Source organism: Aulonocara stuartgranti (assembly GCF_965226115.1).
Source record: "Aulonocara stuartgranti genome assembly, chromosome: 18".
Lineage (NCBI taxonomy): Eukaryota > Metazoa > Chordata > Actinopteri > Cichliformes > Cichlidae > Aulonocara > Aulonocara stuartgranti.
Window position 1 is genome coordinate 21,701,467 of NC_138954.1, and position 17,022 is coordinate 21,718,488.

Sequence of the window (17,022 nt, forward strand, 5' to 3'; positions counted from 1 at the left end):
TGATTGAAATTTCTGGGTGCATTTTTTTTCCATAACAAATTAAATCCTCCAAAATTAGGAGGGAAGGGAAAATGTGTACAGTTGAATTTTGGATTCTTGCTAAACAGCTAAACAATTCTTTCTAAACAATTGCAGGTCCAGAAATCTTGTTCCTTGAACAACTTGTTTGGATGTGTCATCCATTTGCCAAAGTTTAGAAGAAGACCCAAATTGTCACTGTCAGATGAGAGGAAAATGGTTAGGATGTTCAGGAACCATCAAGGCTCAATCCTGCCACGAACTTAAAACTCCTGGAACACAGTCAGAACACAGTCATGTCCACACTGAAGTGAGTTTACATCACCAAGGACTGAGAGAAGCCCCTGCTCCATAATCCGTATCTTCAAGCTCAAATGAAACTGCCCACATAGACAAGTTAAATACCCCAGGATTTTTGGAAGCTGGGGCCTCAGGGGGTATAGACATACTATACAAACCGCATTTTTAATTAAACGTTTGATAGTAGGCATCATAAATAATAATAATAAAAGTAATAATAATAATAAAACAATTTTTAAAAATTCCTTTGAAAAGATTGGACTGAAAATAAGTGAAAAAGCAGTCAATGTCAAAAACATAAAACTGACAGATCTTCAGAAATCCTGGAGAACTGCTGCTGAAGAACACTAAAAAAATTACAGTAAAGTCTGGCTCCTTAGAAGGGAAATATAAATAGGTGAGAGGTGATTTGCACAATGCTGTATATTCACTGGGATCACATTACTTGCTTATTACTTACTATGTTTTTTTTTAAACTATGCAGTCAGTCGTAAAATACGATTTATTTTACTTAAGTTCCTTGTGGGTGTCTCTTAACCTTCTTCATTTTGTGGCGTTTTGTGACAGGTGTTGCCTTCCTGGCGACCTTCAGCCCTTTTTTTCGGTTGTTTGAACAGTTTTTGTCCTAACCGCTCTCCGTAGTCGGGGCAGCACTGGGCTCTCTGCAGTTGTTGTAGAGAGGTGGGCCCGCCCTCCACTAAAACACAAACTAAAGTCAATGTGCAGATAGGTGGAGAGTGTCGGTGATTTTATTTTTTTTTCCCGTCTGCCACAACTTAATGGTGAAAGTGTTTGTTGCGGCGCAGATAAACAGAGCAAACAGCTTGGTCGTTTGCTTGTAGACAGTGACAGCTAGCAGTTAGCTAACTCCCAACAGGGGCTAAAAATATTCTCCTGCGAAGTGACCTGAGGTGGACACAGCAGAACAGCTGGTGGGGAAACTACGGTAGGTTTCCGTCGGCAAGCTGTACGAGTACTCATGATTATTTACTAATGGCAAAATTGCGTATGTGTTATTTTAAGTTCTGTGGTGAAAACTTGTTGATTTGGCGGTAGCTTAGCTAGTGGGCGTTAACTAATGGAGGTTTTCTTACTACGTTATGTCTGAAAGCATGATTGTATTTACGTTAGGCGGTTTATGATTCAAGTCCAAAAACACAGGCCAGAAGACAGTCCCTGTTTCACCTTTCTGTTTTTATCCGTCTACCGACCGGTAAGCCGGTTAGCCCCACTGCAAAGGCGTTTAGCTTTTTTGCCTGAGTCAGGCTGCTGCTCATCGTGTTAAGATGGTGTTTGTCATGCTGAACAAATAGTTTCATGTAACAGGTTCAGTTTGTATTTAAACATGTGTCACAATAGCCTGTGGTCAGCCTCAGCTTCTTTCTGTGATGTATTGTCTTTTGGATAACTGGAGATCGACTATGGTGTCTATTCAAGAGATCTTCATATTCATATTTTGTTTTCAATTTGTTGTCAGCAGCATCAAAAGTTTTGTACTGATGTAGATCTGTTAAATTGGAGATATATAAAAAAACAGATAGTTCCACACTGAAAACCACAAAAAAATTAAAAGTTTATAAGACATTAAAGGCTGGATTTCAAAAATTAAATAAAATATTTTCTGGTTCTTCTATTGACTGAAGAACCAGAAAACCTGGGGGGTCTTCCTGCTTCATAGACAAACTGTGTTTCATCCGTATCAGATGTATAAAATTTATAATGGGGGAAAAAAACAGGAGATTACCATGAGCTATTAAGATTTCTAGTGCTGATCTCTGCCTACAGTCTGTTTGTCTCTTCAAGTCTTTTTCTTGTTTCTGAAAGATCTTGCTTTATGCTTAAACACATAATGGATTGTTCTTTATTTCCAGTGGCACTGCAAAAAAAACGTGAAGCACCATGGGCAACACGAGTGACAGAGTGGCCGGAGATCGGCATGGTGCCAAGGCCCATCGCTCAGACAGTGGCAGCAGTTCCAAAGACCAAGAACCCAGCAGCAAGATGGTGGACAGCACAGATGACCCCAACACCTTCAACACACATGGACCCGAATCGAAGGTATGCAGATTATAATATTGAAACACATTTGTCTTCCACACCACTTCCTCAGATTTGAAAGCTTTATTTTCTCAAAACAGCTTATATTTGAGATTTATATGTTTACTACTTTCAGGCATCAGGAGAGAAAGAATTCACCCCAGATTTGGATGATCTGGTTAAAACTGGTCCTCAGGCTCGCCCCACTGTGATCCGCTGGGCCGGAGGTGGGAAGGAGGTCTACATTGCTGGTTCTTTTAATAACTGGAACACAAAGATACCGCTAAATAAAAGGTAAACAGGAAGTGGATAACGGTACGTTATCACATTCATTATCTTTTATAAGTAAACCTGTAGCTTGAGAGTTTGTAGATAAACGTTTCGGATATTGCACTAATACATTCTCTTACTTTCTCCTAAGCCATAATGATTTTGTGGCAATTCTGGACCTGCCCGAAGGAGAGCACCAGTACAAGTTTTTTGTAGATGGACAGTGGGTGCATGATCCATCAGAGGTACAGTAGCTTCATTTTTTTTCCCTCCATTAACTTATTCATGCACACTGCATTTTGGCATGGTGCAGAGACCTCTGACAGTTCAAAAAGGAAGGGACACATTCCTTTGTGGAAATTTAGCATTTAAGTTTCATCCATCTTGTATTGTGTTATCCTCACAAAATGTGGACTTTGAGACCTCAGAGGGACTGAAAAGCTTTGAAAAGCCCTTCTATTCGGTGAAAGCTGCTAAATAGCTCTTTTGCCTTAGGGAAAACTGTGCAGGAAACTGCTAATTTTACACATGCTTCCTCATTTCCTCTGTGATGATTTCTCTCTTTTTCGGCAGCCGGTGGTAACCAGCCAGATGGGAACTATCAACAACTTGATCCATGTGAAAAAGTCTGACTTTGAGGTGTTTGACGCCCTTCAGGTCGACTCTTTGGAGTGCTCCGACACGTCAGGTCAGCCTGCTCCGTTATTGAATTATTTAGTCAACTAAAGGTAATCAGCATGTGTAAATAGTAACTGGAAAGTGCCTTGTCATATTGCAGCATGCCTTTCCTGACCTTGCACTTACAGTCCCAGCAATTTAAGTCTTAATACAGCTCCCAGGAAAGGAGTTGAATAATAAATGCCAAAATAAATACAACAATAAAGAATACAGCTTTTTTATTGTTGTTGTTAGTGTTTAATTGGTCAGTAGCTGTAGAGTAAAGTGTGTATGTGAAATGTCATATAAATGTGATTGCTGTATCTTTAGACCTGTCCAGCTCTCCTCCTGGTCCGTATGGACAGGAGCAGTATGTCTTCAGACCTGAGGAGCACTTCAAAGCCCCGCCCATCCTCCCGCCTCACCTCCTTCAAGTCATTCTCAACAAGGACACCAATATATCTGTGAGTATCTACACCTTTCGCACCTTTCTCTCAGTTTACAAATCAGATAGAATTTTTTAGACCCTGATGTGACTCATCTTTTCGTGTTACTGTTTTCTTTGTGACTTTTCCTCCTACTGTCTGTTGTTAGTGTGACCCTGCCCTGCTGCCTGAACCCAACCATGTCATGCTAAATCACCTATATGCACTTTCAATAAAGGTAGGTTTACTTGCAGCAGAATGACTCATGACTCACATTTTCACGGAAGTTAGTAGTTGCTCCCCTACCCTCTTTTTTTCTTTTTGTTAAATGTTCCAGCACATTTACATGAACATGATTTTTAATCATATCAGTTTTATATCAGTTCTTTCAGTCCTTGTGCAGACAAAGGGAAGATGTTCTGCTTTAAAGGGGGAAGCTGGTAGGGGTGGTCAGTAGGGGTGGGGGAAAAATCGATACTGTGTAGTATCGTGATATTTTGTTTGCTAATAATGTATCGATACAGGGACAGCAGAAATCGATATTTTGTTACAAAAAAAGTTTTTGTGCTCTGACTTCAGAGCATGTTGATCCTTTTTCTGAGCAAGAATCCTGACACTGTCCAAATGTGTTTAACTTTTTTTATTGCAGCAATAAACATGACAGTTTACTTATTTTAATTTAAGACATGTTTTATTTTAATTAAGTTTAAAACTTTTTTATTTAATGTAAAATTATATTTTGTTTTAATTTACTTTCAAATTCTTCAGTTGCTGAAGGGCCTGCATAGTTTTCATATTGCATAGTTCAGAATAGCTATAATTGTACCAGATGGTTTCAGTTAACTTGGACTAGACTGTAATACAAACCGTTCAGTTTGTCAACAATAAAACTGAACTGAGAGAAAGACTGAGTGCGAGACTTTGATATTAGATAAAATGAATATTGATAAAGTTTACCTTTATGTACAGAATCTGAATATCGCAAAATATTTTTAGAAATTGCAATAATATCGTATCGTGAGTTAAGTATTGTGATAATATCGTATCGTGGGATGTTTGGTGATTCCCACCTCTAGTGGTCAGTGGTGTCACACCACAGTTCTCTTGCATTATTTTTATTATGTTATTAGCTAATTGATCAGTTAGGTGGTTCAATGTGAGCCAAACCTGTGGTGAGGTTTGTGGTAAATCGCGTATTCAACAGTAATCCAATATGTACGTAGTTGGTACTTTCACAAATTGGAGCATATTGCATTGTTCTGATGCTTTGGATCCAACTTAATGACAGCCTGTTTTTGTTTGTTTGTTTGTTTGTTTGTTTGTTTTTTCCTCTCCTGGTTAGGATGGAGTAATGGTGCTGAGTGCGACTCACAGATACAAGAAGAAATATGTCACTTCTCTGCTTTACAAGCCTATCTAAACCTCAGCTCGGGTTCCCCCCAGTGCTTTTAGCAGCATGTTTATAATCTGCTGTGGGTTGTTTTTTTTTTTGTTTTTTTTTTTTGTTGGTTTTTTGTGCGTGTGAGTCTGTGTTTGTGTATATGCGTGTGTGTGTGTGCGTGCGCGCTTGTTGTTACATTTAGCTATATCTTGCACTGAAACAAGTTTACAGACGAGCTTAGAGGCCCATGGCTGTGACTTGGGTTTTAAAGAGGCTGCACTTCTGTCTACATAGGGCTCTAAACAATAGTAGCGAAGTGTGTGTGCCAGGTGTTGGAAAAAGCAATGAGAACCATATTGTGGCTTTTTACCGTTGACCTCTACGGACGGATAAGATCACTGTGTGTATTCAAGCGTTTGCTGCTCCTTGTGATTCATAATCATGTTTTCTGGGGTGCGAATCCTTGTTACACATGCCTTTTTTTCAGGTAGAGAACCTGTAAATGATATATTACGTTGGATTTTGGGTTTTAATTCAGTTGAGTTTGAATTTAATCAGTGTTGAGTGATTGTATTCACCTTTCCACTAATTCCATTAAGCTTTTAGCTGAGTAAATGGTGAATAACAGGAAGACTTAAACTGGCACAAAGTCTAGGTCAACAGGCTGATGCGAAGAGCAACAAATTTAGCATTGCTTGAACTTAAAGTGCAATAAAAAGCAGAAATACTACATTTTAGCTCAACCCACAAGTATCATGTTTATTCTTGTTTAGCAAGCAGCAGGAACATCAGGTAGTGCTCAAACGTTTGCAGCAACTTGGAGCTGTCCTTGTTTGTGAAAGAAAAGCAAATTTCTTTTCATTCAATGTGACATGGAATTGATTAGCAGTTAATGGTTAATTAATTTATAGCTGATTGTCTTTTAGTGGTCTGTCCACATGTGTGTACAGAGGCACATTCTTTTGGAAAGAGAGAGGCTTTGGCGATGCCATAGCAACTTCCAGTTGCTAGGGAAATCTGTGTATTTCCTAACCAGCTGAAAGTGGTTGCTGGTTTTCTCAAATGTAGTGCTATGCCAAAAACCATCATGTGATTACTTTGTTCATAGATTATGACAGCTGCCATAGTTTTCAAGAAAGATGCTGATTTGTCTGCAAACACTTGATAATGACTCACCGACTGTTGTCCTTCAAAGTGAAAGCTATGACTTAGTGAGTGACTGAGGCTTAGCAGTCAGTTTCACAGCGACTGCCAGCAACCACACACAACAGGTTGTGCAATACTAATTTTTCCCTAACAACCGGTGGTTGTCAGTTGGTCTCCAACTGGTGTCTAGGCCCATGTAACTGAGGCCTAACACGGTCAGTCAGCCTTTTAAAACAATGATAACTTTGTATTAGTGAATACAGTTTGCCGGTCAAACAAGAGTGAAGGTTTCTACAATAAAAGAGCGAACTGTATTTATGAAAACTTTGTTTGTTATTTGAAAGGTTTTAATTATATTAGCTTCAAAATCAAATCTGACTTTCTTTAAAAAAACAAGGACATTTCTGACCCCAGTCTTTGGCTCCTGGTTTGTAGTTTTAAAAAGATGCAGAACCCACAGTTGGGTTTGATGCCGTTGCTTGTCATTCAGTGGAATCTGCCACATACATTTCAGTATATGGTAAAGTTTTGGTCGCGGGAGGAGTACTCACCTGTTTTAACTGGGAGACCCACTTTCCATATGATGATGGTCAAAGGTCATTTAGTTCTGCTGTTGCCTTGATGTAAGTTTTCGAGCACTTTACCGTTCTTTGAGCAGGAGTGTCGATGTAAGCTTTTAACTATGCAGCAGAGAACGCGTGTACTGTAGCTTCTCTGGACTGTAGGATCTGATTTAGTCTAATTAAGATATTTTGCTGTGCTTTGTGTGTATCTGTATGGAGTTGTATTTATCAAACAGGATTACAGGAATGTACTGTATCTGTTACATGTACTGTATAGTTTTATACAGAGGCCTGTACACGCGAACAGTCTCACCTTGCTGCTTGGTATTGATTGCCCTTATAAAGATACATGTGGTGCACATTTAGAAAATGAGTGAACGCGCACACCTCAAACAGTAGCCAGAGACACGTCATCAGATGAATCGACATGAGCAGAACTCAAGTGTTGTACAAAGTTTGCTTACCATGTGTATTCATAAAAGCATTTGAAGCTAATCTCTTTTTTTTTTTTTTTTTTTGGTATGGTGGCTTTAAACGTTGTGTTTTCCACTTTTTCAGTTTGGTGTCTATTTGTCTGCATCTTAAGTACAGTATATACCAACATCTGGTAAACTCCAGACTTGTAAAAGGGGCTTTCATAAATCCTGTTGGGTGTACAAGTGTTTTGTAAAAGGTAAGGCTAGCTAGGAAGTTTTGTCCAAAGAGTTTCATATGACAAGATGACAAGGGATTGTGGCAATGCAGCCAGATTCCCAGACATGGATTAAGTCCTAAATTCAAAGAAGATCCATGTCTGGTAGACTTGGCTGTTTTAAGGTTGAAACTGAAACTTGAATTTTACAGCGGTTTCATGAATGTTTTTAAAAATGCTTTGCAGAAGCAGTGTAAGGATCAACTGTACAAGGTTTTACTTGTTTGCATATAAATCAAAATAAAGAGGGTGCACTGATCCCATTTCCTCTGTCTTCTCTTTAACTTGACTCTTTATTGTATGTGTGGATTCGTGGTTAAACATCTGTCCTTAATACCTGCTTTATTTCAGCCACTTAATTTTAAACCACTGGAGATAAAGTTAGAGAGGGTAAGATACACATGCACAGATGAGGGATGCTGAACAAATGGGATGAAGGGTTGAATTTGGTGCTGCAGGGCAGGAGGAAAGGAGGACAACAGAGAAGATTCATGATGTAGTGAAGGTGGTGTGACAGACGATGCTAGGGATGCGGTGAGATGGAAGCAGGTGATCCGATACCCTAAAGATGACTTGATCTCAAACCTCTCACCTTGTTGCAGTGACGAGTGCACCAGGTGTTGGTTCACTCTGACATCACTCTTATTTGTGGTGTTTATCAAATCAACTTTTCCTACTGGTAATAGAAAAAAACAAATTCAAATCAATTCAGTTCTATTTATATAGTGCCAAATCACAACAACTGTCATTTCAAGGTGCTTTATATTGTAAGGTACCACAGTGGGAGGGGAAAATCCCTGCTACTGGTGATCTGGATGTAAAACAAACAGAAGTAAAAGATTTTAAAGTGTTTTTTAAAATTTTATTGTTTCCCAAAATCTTTCAGTGGTAATACTTTTGCCAACACAACACACGGTTAACTCATCAGAGACAGGATCCTGAAGAGTCCTGCATCGGCCTTCTAGTTCATTATGCACAAACTCAGGAAAAAAAGCTGCACCAATCAGAGCACAATATACATATGCAACTCAGCACCAACAAAGCATTATTGGTTCCCTCCTCAACAAAAAGGCTTTGTTTACGCTCTTATAAGGTGCTCTGTGAATCAAACACGTCATAATCTTTCCAGTCACTGGCTTTTAATTTTATTTACAGTACACAAATCTTCAAAACATTTTACCACTTTTTGTAAAACTTGGCAACTTTTGTCTTTTTTTTCTGAAGACTCGAGCGCAAACAAAACCTAATTTGGCAGAACTCAGGTAGACGCTTGTCGAAGGCCATTTCTACCACCGAGAGCGGACTTAAGAGGCTCTCGAGCTAAAATTTGAAGGCAAGTAAAGCAACATCAATCAGAGCTTCGTTACAGGTGGATGGCATTGTGATCAGTGTCGTAAATATCACGAAGGCATAGTTTACTTAGCAGACAGCCTATATATGACTAAGTGATTCAAAGTGACACAAACCTCTTAGCGTACACTGCATGGAAATCATACATCGCAAACACACTTAGAATTCAATGATGTTTAACATCAAAATAAAACATATCAAGCTATTGCACAGCTACCCAGGTAATCAACTTTGCAAAAAAGCAAATGTTGGATGTTTCCACGCACGCACTCACACAAAACATCATCCAGAAAAGCAGATTTGTTTGGGGGGAGGGGTTACAGCATAAAATGGCAAATGTACAGCAAGAAAACACACCAAACTAAATGTGAAGTAAGTGAATTATGGAACAACGACCCCACCAGCAGCCTGCCAAAGTTTGCATCATCCATATTGCCGTTGCCATGGGAATGCTAGGATGGCCTGAACCAAGAGAAATGGCAAAGACAATAGCATATGGCCACTTGGTTGAGTTTTTTTTTTTTGGTCCAATAAAGGAGCTCATTTCTGTCACACAGTTCTAAATTAAATGAACACAGCTGTCTAACGGTTACCGTCTCTGTGGTTCAACAGGCCCACCCAATAACTTAACACTTGTGTAACCCCACCGACCTGATCCAACTGGGGTTTCGCCATTCGCATGGATAAGGCAAGTCAGAGTGAAGTACAGAGTTCAAAGTTCAAACTTTGGCAAGTTTTGGCGATCCCCTGTTCCATAGCCTAAATTTTCAACATTTACAATCTCTGTCATGCATAAACACTCGAGAAAAATAAGTATAATCGTAACACCGTTTGTCACCTAACATCAGTATGAGCGTGAATGATAATAATTCAGTGTTGGGCAAAGAAGAAATAACCCAGTGCAGCATAATCATTCAAGAAACTATATCGTTATTGCACATGCTCGTATGAGAACTCCTGCAGAGGAGTGAATACGCGTGTTTAGCCTGGTTCCATTTGAGTACTCGAATCTTTTTTTTACAAACTACAGTCCAGCGTGGAAATCAGAATCAGCCAGCTTCACAATTCTGTGACTTGTTTAGCATTTTTCAGTTTGGAGTTGGATGCCAGTAAAGCACCTCTGGGGTCTAAAAGAGGACGTTTGTGACTGAAATGGAACCTTCCTGTTCAGCTGTTTTTAAGCCTCGGCTAATGTCTGACATACCATTCATGAGCTTCCTCCACAAACACAGATATAGCTAGTAGCAAACTAATAGCAGTGATCGACTAGCTACTGTACATTCCTCCACTGTGTGTAATGATACATTGTCAGTGTCATTTTTCTTTGCATTGCATTTACAAGGTGTCCTTTTTAATTAGAGTGCCACAAGAATAAGTACTTGAGTTTCTGTGGCAGTCAAAGTTGAAGCTGTCTTGTCTTTGAGTGGGCTGGGTTCCATCACACACACACACATATATGTATGTGTGTGTGTGTGTTCGTGTGTGCAGAATTCCTTTCACAAGCCATTTTAAACATGCATGAACATCTCTTCCATCCACAGGCTGTCTGGCTCTCTCTCAGGGATGCCTTTAACGCAGGTAAGGCGGTGTGCATCTTTAAGCTGTCCAGTGATGTAAAATCTTTACCTGATAAATACCCAAATTCTTTCTGTGTAACCCGGCATCTAAAGGCATCCTCGACCACTTCCGTCACATCAGTGAAGCCTTCATAGGCACATTTTAAACACCTTCTTCTGACACACACACTACAAGGCAAACTGCTGACTGTATCACTCAAAGACAATAATACACGTGTTGGTGGGGGATGTCACAAACAGTGGAGTGGGTGAGGGGAATCAGGTAAGCCTCCAGGTGCAGACTGCACTGTGTACACAGTGCCTGGAGGAGGAAAGGACTGAAGCATCTATGGCGGTAAAGAGCAGGGCTTGTGAGGGGAAAGGTGGGATTGTGGGTCTTGGCTATTTCAGCATAGAGGTCAGAGGTCGTAGCATTTAGGCTGGTTCTTTGAAAGTCTAAAGCAGGCATTGGCTGCTGCGCTTTCTCGCTGCCGTACGCTGACTGGCCCTTGTGACTCCAGAAGCACCACCAGCCTTCAGGAAACTGCGATCAGCAGGCCGCTCTCTGGCAGCACCTCCTGGCTCTTCAGCTGGATTTTTTATTTTTTGAGGAAAAGAACAAGAAGGAAATGGGAATGTTATTAGTAAACAATCCTTACATACATAATACAGGTGAATAAAACTGACCAGAGCGGTGAGATGTTGACTGAATAGTTTGACATTTTGGGGAACACTCTACTCCCTGAGCCAGAGGTCTCTTTCTGTTAAAAGGAAGTTCTTCCTTCCCACTGTTGCCAAGTGCTTGGTCAAGGAGGATTTTCAGATTGTTGGAGTTTTCACTCTATTATTGTACAGTCTTTAGCTTACAACTTAAACCTGAACTTAAAAATGAATCTTCCAGATCTCTCAAATTCACAAATTAACATTCAGCTTGATAAAAAAAAAATGCTATCTGTGAACTGCACACTGCTACTTTCTGCAGTCTTTGCTGGCGAGTCTTTTTTTAGACTGCTCTGTAAAATATGATGCATAAATCTCATTTTGAGAAAAGCTGTAAAAAGTCCTCAGTGTTTCCTTTAATTAAGCTTGGTTCCTTAACAGCCTTATTTCTTTCAGATGGTTTTCATCTGCTGTGGATAGGTTTATAGGCCTGCCACTTTTTTTATTCTCTTATTCTGTCCGGTTTCCACACTGCACAGCATTTTGAGAAATGCTAAGAAATGCTAGCTCTGTGGGAATCACCTTGTTGGTGCAAAAATACAATTTCCCACCCATAACATTGCTTTATCTTTGGTGTTTTATATAGATTCAACTAAAGAAATGAAAACAAATGAAGTATTTTTGTGATAAGCTGCTAGTCACGAATTGACTGAAGATATTGTTTGTTATGTGTAGATACAACACTGATTCATCCACTGAGTTTAGGTGTCTTTTTTGGCCTTGGATGATTCATAGGTCAGTGTCGAGAGACATAACATAACAAAAAAGCAGCAAGTCCTGATCTGTAAATACAGTCAGTCCACTGGACTGAAAATGAGTGAAAAAGTACTGTAATTAATTACTCAGAATTAAAGGTATCATCACAGATGTGCTGGATACCCATGTGATGTGTATGCACCATTTTACAGATAAAACTTTTATTTCCCAAAATGTCCCACTATTCTTTTAAAAACAAAAGCAGGAGGGGATTGCTGTGTAAAATGTTAGCAGTAAGAGAAAATCCCCAACTCCTTGCAGATGGAAAGCTGAGGATGAAGAATGATACAAGAAAAAGAAATGCTGTCCATCTTTCACGAAGAGACACACACACACACACACACACACACACTCAGCTGAGTGCTGCGTGTCTGTTGGCAATAACGAAGCAATCGAAACTTCCTTAAAGTCATCACACAAGTTTGTGTGCACATCATTCAGTGACGCTCGTGCAGCATACATACAGAATGGGAACTATGAGTATGTGCAGTTATTTTTGCACTCACACTGGAAGCTGTAAACAGACTTAGCCTGAACACTAGAGGCACGCTGATGTAAAACAGTGCTCAGAACAATTCAAGAACGACTCGGGAACGACTCACGGCCTTTTAAAACTCCTCCTCAACCATCATCACTTAAAAAATACATCCAGTTGGCATCCAACTCCAACTTTCTCTATAGTCAACAAAGCAGTGTGTGGTCAGCTTGTTTTATACTCTGCACCAGAATCACCTCCACTATATCCCCTGTTACATTTAATGAAAAATGTAATTAAATACTAAAAATGCAAGTCGGGATGGAGTTTGCTGTTAGACAGGATGGTAAAGCTGTGATGATTAGAAAAGGCAAAACTCCACACGCAGGTAAAAGCTGCCCCAGATTACATGATCATCGTCACTTCAGGAGGGACGAACTATGTCATCTAATAAAACATGTATCTGGGACAACGTCTACCTATTTACAAGCGCACAGGATGTCAGACAATTACCAGCATAAGGAGAGGAAGAGGAGGAACTTAGAGAGGAAAGTCTCAGCTTATTCGTCTGGGTGAGGAAGGGGGGGGGGGGGGGGGGGGGTCATGGAAAGGAAGAGAGGAGACCAGGGAAGGGGAGAGAAGACACAAGGTAAGGATGAAGGAACAGGTGGGACAGAAAAGCCAACAGTAATGAATTTACAACACACATCACAACACGTAATCCTGATTAACACAATACTGTGACCTGTGGAATACAAACACAGATAAGCTAAGAATATGTAAGTGATGTAATCGAGGCTGCGCACATGGCTTACCTCTAAATTTGTCCTTGCTTTTTTCAGCACATCACGAGTCCTTGATACTGTAGAAAACAAGGACAATGTTTCTTTTTTGTTTTTATTGCATTACTTAAGAATAATAATAATAATAAATTTTATTTAAAAATAGCGCCTTTCAAAGCACCCAAGGACACCGTACAACAAATAAAAAACTGGAAATATGCACAATAATAAGAATAACAGATAAAAGTTAAGAGCATACAGAGGTTTAAACATGAGCAATTTTAAACAGATGAGTTTTGAGGATGGACTTAAAAAGAGGGAATGAACTTATATTTCTGAGGTCAGGGGGTAAGGAATTCCTTATGATGTTATTCCATACAGCTGTTTTTGGTGGCATGCGTCCCAAGGGACCATGAACCACCTCCTTTATTATTTCTGAACTCTAAACAGACGACATTTCCGAGAAGGGACTAGCATTGTTGTCTGCTGAGAACCTCTCTGTATCTTACTTCCCGTTACTCATACCTTATTAGGCATCAGTAAAGGGATGAGTACACTTGACCGTCCCACATTCCTGTTTCTCTCTCACACACACATACAAACACACACACACATGCACGTAAACACTCACGCTGGCTGACTATGAAGTGCTCCATGCTCTCCTTGGTGCGGCTGGTGCTCCTCAGTCTTTGTATTGTCCCCTTAAGAACTTCTTCTTGTTCAGACACACGCAGTTTCAAGGACAAGATTTCCTCCTGCATGCACTGCTCCTGCATGCACAAGTACATACAGATATACTCTGTAAACATTTATTTTAACATAAGTTGTTTGATGCTATTAAAGGCCAAATAAACAAATGAGATAATGCGTAATTTTAAAACCTTCTTAAGGTTCTGGATGGAGGGATCCGTGCTGGGAAGAGCTGCTCTCCAGAACATCTTCAGCAGAGACGTTGCCTCCTCCAAGATCTGCCTCAGAGTCTTGGTGTTAGACAGAAGACTCCTAACACATCCGTAATCCATAATCTGCAAACACAGCTCAGTTAGTTACTCGTGCTCTGTGCTCAATACTTTTTATTTTCAGTTGTCGCCGACTGCTAGGATGGTGAAAACACACCAGCTCGCTGCTCTGTTTCTGGTTTACATCCAGCATTGGTGGACCGAGGCAGGCCTGCAGGGTCATCTCCATGCGCTGGACGAGGCTCCGGCCCTCGAGGACTTGCTGCTGCAAAGCACTGAAGTCATCCACGTGACCAATGGCGTGACGACCATGACGGTTCGCGAATGATCCATCGGGCGCATCCCCCTCCAGCTCAGAGTGTGGATCAAGAGGGTCTGCTGGTGACAAAAGAGCTGGATTGTATTGTGGAAGGACTTCGAATGAAGCGGTTTTTAAATTTTTATTTTATGGAAATTAGAATTCCTTCAAACTACTCAGTAACAAGCACACAAACCAAAAGTGCAGTTATTGTTAGAAAGCAAATAAACCTTCTTCATATTAAGTCAAATTAAGTTGCAGTAACTGAAGTTAAGTCACACCATTGGCAGTGCTATGGCTGTCATCCAAGTCTGAGTATGGAGGACCAGGAGATCCACAGTTAAAGAGACCAATGTCCCTGACTGGTGGAGATGGAGCTGGGTCTGCGGAGCACACAGATAGGCAAACAGGCTTGGACACACTGCAAACTTTAACACTGCACACTGAACGTCACAGGCATTTTACACTGTAGCATGATGGAGTCATGCCCAGTCATGTCTCACCATGAAGCAACTGACGTCTGTAGAAGTTTTCCCTCTGAGGGCTGGCAGTGAGAGCAGAGAGCGAGGGAGTCCGAGGTGAGCCCACGCCCAGCTTTTGTTCCAGCTGCTTGTGGAGCTCCAGCTGTTTGAGAGCGCTGTTCTCCTGGACACTGTTTTGCAACTGAGCCCGTAGACTCCTCACCTCTCCCAACAACTCCCCCAGCTCTACTGGTAGAACTGGTACCTCGCACAGGTAGCCTGAAGACGAAAGACAAAATGCACAAACATGAGAACGTGTTAGGCACAGCTGTGCTTAGGTGCTGCGAGGGGTTTAGAGGGTTTTATTCTTTCCTCCTTTCATATTTGTCATACGTTAGAGCTTTTCTTGAGCTGCAAAGAATTCTGGGAATTCCAATTCACAGAAAAACATCCAGTGATTTTTTTTTTCTTTTTATAGCCCATTTATCTGTTTGTTCATGTACCACCAGATGGCACCAAAGTAAGGGACACTGGGACCATAGATAGATAGACAGACAGACAGACAGACAGACAGACAGATAGATAGATAGATAGATAGATAGATAGATAGATAGATAGATAGATAGATAGATAGATAGATAGATAGATAGATAGATAGATAGATAGATAGATAGAGCCACAAACATGAATCAATTTTATTGGAATTCCACGTGAAAGACCAATACAAAGTGGTGTACACGTGAGAAGTGGAACGAAAATCATACATGATTCCAAACATTTTTTACAAATCAATAACTGAAAAGTGGGGTGTGCGTAATTATTCAGTTCCCTGAGTCAATACTTTGTAGAACCACCTTTTGCTTTGGGTGATCAGCTCAGTCAGATTAGATGGATTTGTTTGTGAACAGCAGTTTTCAGATCTTGCCACAGATTCTCGATTGGATTTAGATGGACTTTGACTGGGCCATTCTAACACATGGATATGTTTTGTTTTAAACCATTCCATTGTTGGCCTGGCTTTATGTTTAGGGTCGTTGTCCTGCTGGAAGGTTAACCTCTGCCCCAGTCTCAAGTCTTTTGCAGACTCCAAGAGGTTTTCTTCCAAGATTGCCCTGTATTTGGCTCCATCCATCTTCTCATCAACTCTGACCAGCTTCCCTGTCCCTGCTTGTGGCAAACTGAAAACGGGACTTCTTATGGTTTTCTGTTAACAATGGCTTTCTTCTTCCATAAAGGCCAACTTTGTGCAGTACACGACTAATAAGTTGTCCTATGGTCAGATTCCCCAACCTGAGCTGTAGATCTCTGCAGCTCGTCCAGAGTCTCCATGGGCCTCTTGGCTGCATTTCTGATCAGCGCTCTCCTTGTTCGGCCAGTGAGTTTAGGTGGACGGCCTTGTCTTGGTAGGTTTACATGGCACAACTGCAGTTGTGCCATACTCCTTCCATTTCCGACTGATCGCTTGAACAGTGCTCCGTGGGATTTTCAAAGCTTGGGAAATCTTTTTGTAGCCTAAGCCTGCTTTAAATTTCTCAATAACTTTATCCCTGACCTGTCTGGTGTGTTCTTTGGATTTCATGGTCTTATTGCTCCCAATATTCTCTTAGACAACCTCTGAGGCCGTCACAGAGCAGCTGTAGAGCTGTTTTGTAAAGAAGAATGGGCAAGGATTTCAGTCTCTAGATGTGCAAAGCTGGTAGAGACATACCCTAAAAGACTGGCAGCTGTAATCGCAGCAAAAGGTGGTTCTACAAAGTATTGACTCAGGGGGCTGAATAATTACGCACACCCCACTTTTCAGTTATTAATTTGTAAAAAATGTTTGGAATCATGTATGATTTTCGTTCCACTTCTCACGTGTACACCACTTTGTGTTGGTCTTTCACGTGGAATTCCAATAAAATTGATTCATGTTTGTGGCTGTAATGTGACAAAATGTGGGAAAGTTCAATGGGGCCGAATACCTTTGCAAGCCACTGTATATATCTATGGTAGGATGTTGTGTATAGCTAATTTGATAGACTGACCTTTGTTGGCCTTTGTGCTGGAACACACTCGATCATAGACGTGTAGTTCGCTCTGCAGGGAGTGGATCAGTTCCCTGCTCTCACATAGCTGCTGCTGGAGTAGTGACACCTCGTGCTGGAGCCTGTTAATGCACAGATACGTTATAGTAA

The 17,022-nt window shown here is 40.7% G+C and overlaps 2 protein-coding genes across 12 annotated transcripts in view; one reads left to right on the forward strand and one right to left on the reverse strand.

The window, feature by feature from the left end:
• Positions 1–935: 935 nt before the first annotated feature.
• prkab2 (protein kinase, AMP-activated, beta 2 non-catalytic subunit) lies at positions 936–7,746 on the forward strand. Its single transcript, XM_082514375.1, has 8 exons — positions 936–1,264; positions 2,190–2,376; positions 2,492–2,649; positions 2,777–2,870; positions 3,199–3,313; positions 3,613–3,746; positions 3,877–3,945; positions 5,050–7,746. Exons 2-8 carry the CDS (start codon positions 2,218–2,220, stop codon positions 5,125–5,127), a joined length of 807 nt encoding a protein of 268 aa, XP_082370501.1. The 5' UTR covers positions 936–1,264; positions 2,190–2,217; the 3' UTR covers positions 5,128–7,746.
• Positions 7,747–8,336: 590 nt separating this feature from the next.
• The window catches only part of LOC309693797 (myomegalin), a 49,442-nt gene continuing 40,756 nt past the window's right edge, over positions 8,337–17,022 (reverse strand). For 6 of the 11 annotated variants that reach the window (XM_082513346.1, XM_082513349.1, XM_082513347.1 and 3 more), the window contains 9 exons: positions 16,873–16,994; positions 14,888–15,124; positions 14,666–14,767; positions 14,244–14,464; positions 14,009–14,152; positions 13,759–13,897; positions 13,161–13,207; positions 12,859–12,913; positions 8,337–10,984 (listed from right to left, as the gene is read on the reverse strand). In XM_082513346.1, coding sequence (XP_082369472.1) covers positions 10,851–10,984; positions 12,859–12,913; positions 13,161–13,207; positions 13,759–13,897; positions 14,009–14,152; positions 14,244–14,464; positions 14,666–14,767; positions 14,888–15,124; positions 16,873–16,994 — 1,201 coding nt within the window. In that variant the 3' untranslated portion in view covers positions 8,337–10,850. The remainder of the gene's footprint in view (positions 10,985–12,858; positions 12,914–13,160; positions 13,208–13,758; positions 13,898–14,008; positions 14,153–14,243; positions 14,465–14,665; positions 14,768–14,887; positions 15,125–16,872; positions 16,995–17,022) is intronic. The other 5 variants (XM_082513348.1, XM_082513351.1, XM_082513353.1 and 2 more) reach the window with 3 other exon arrangements.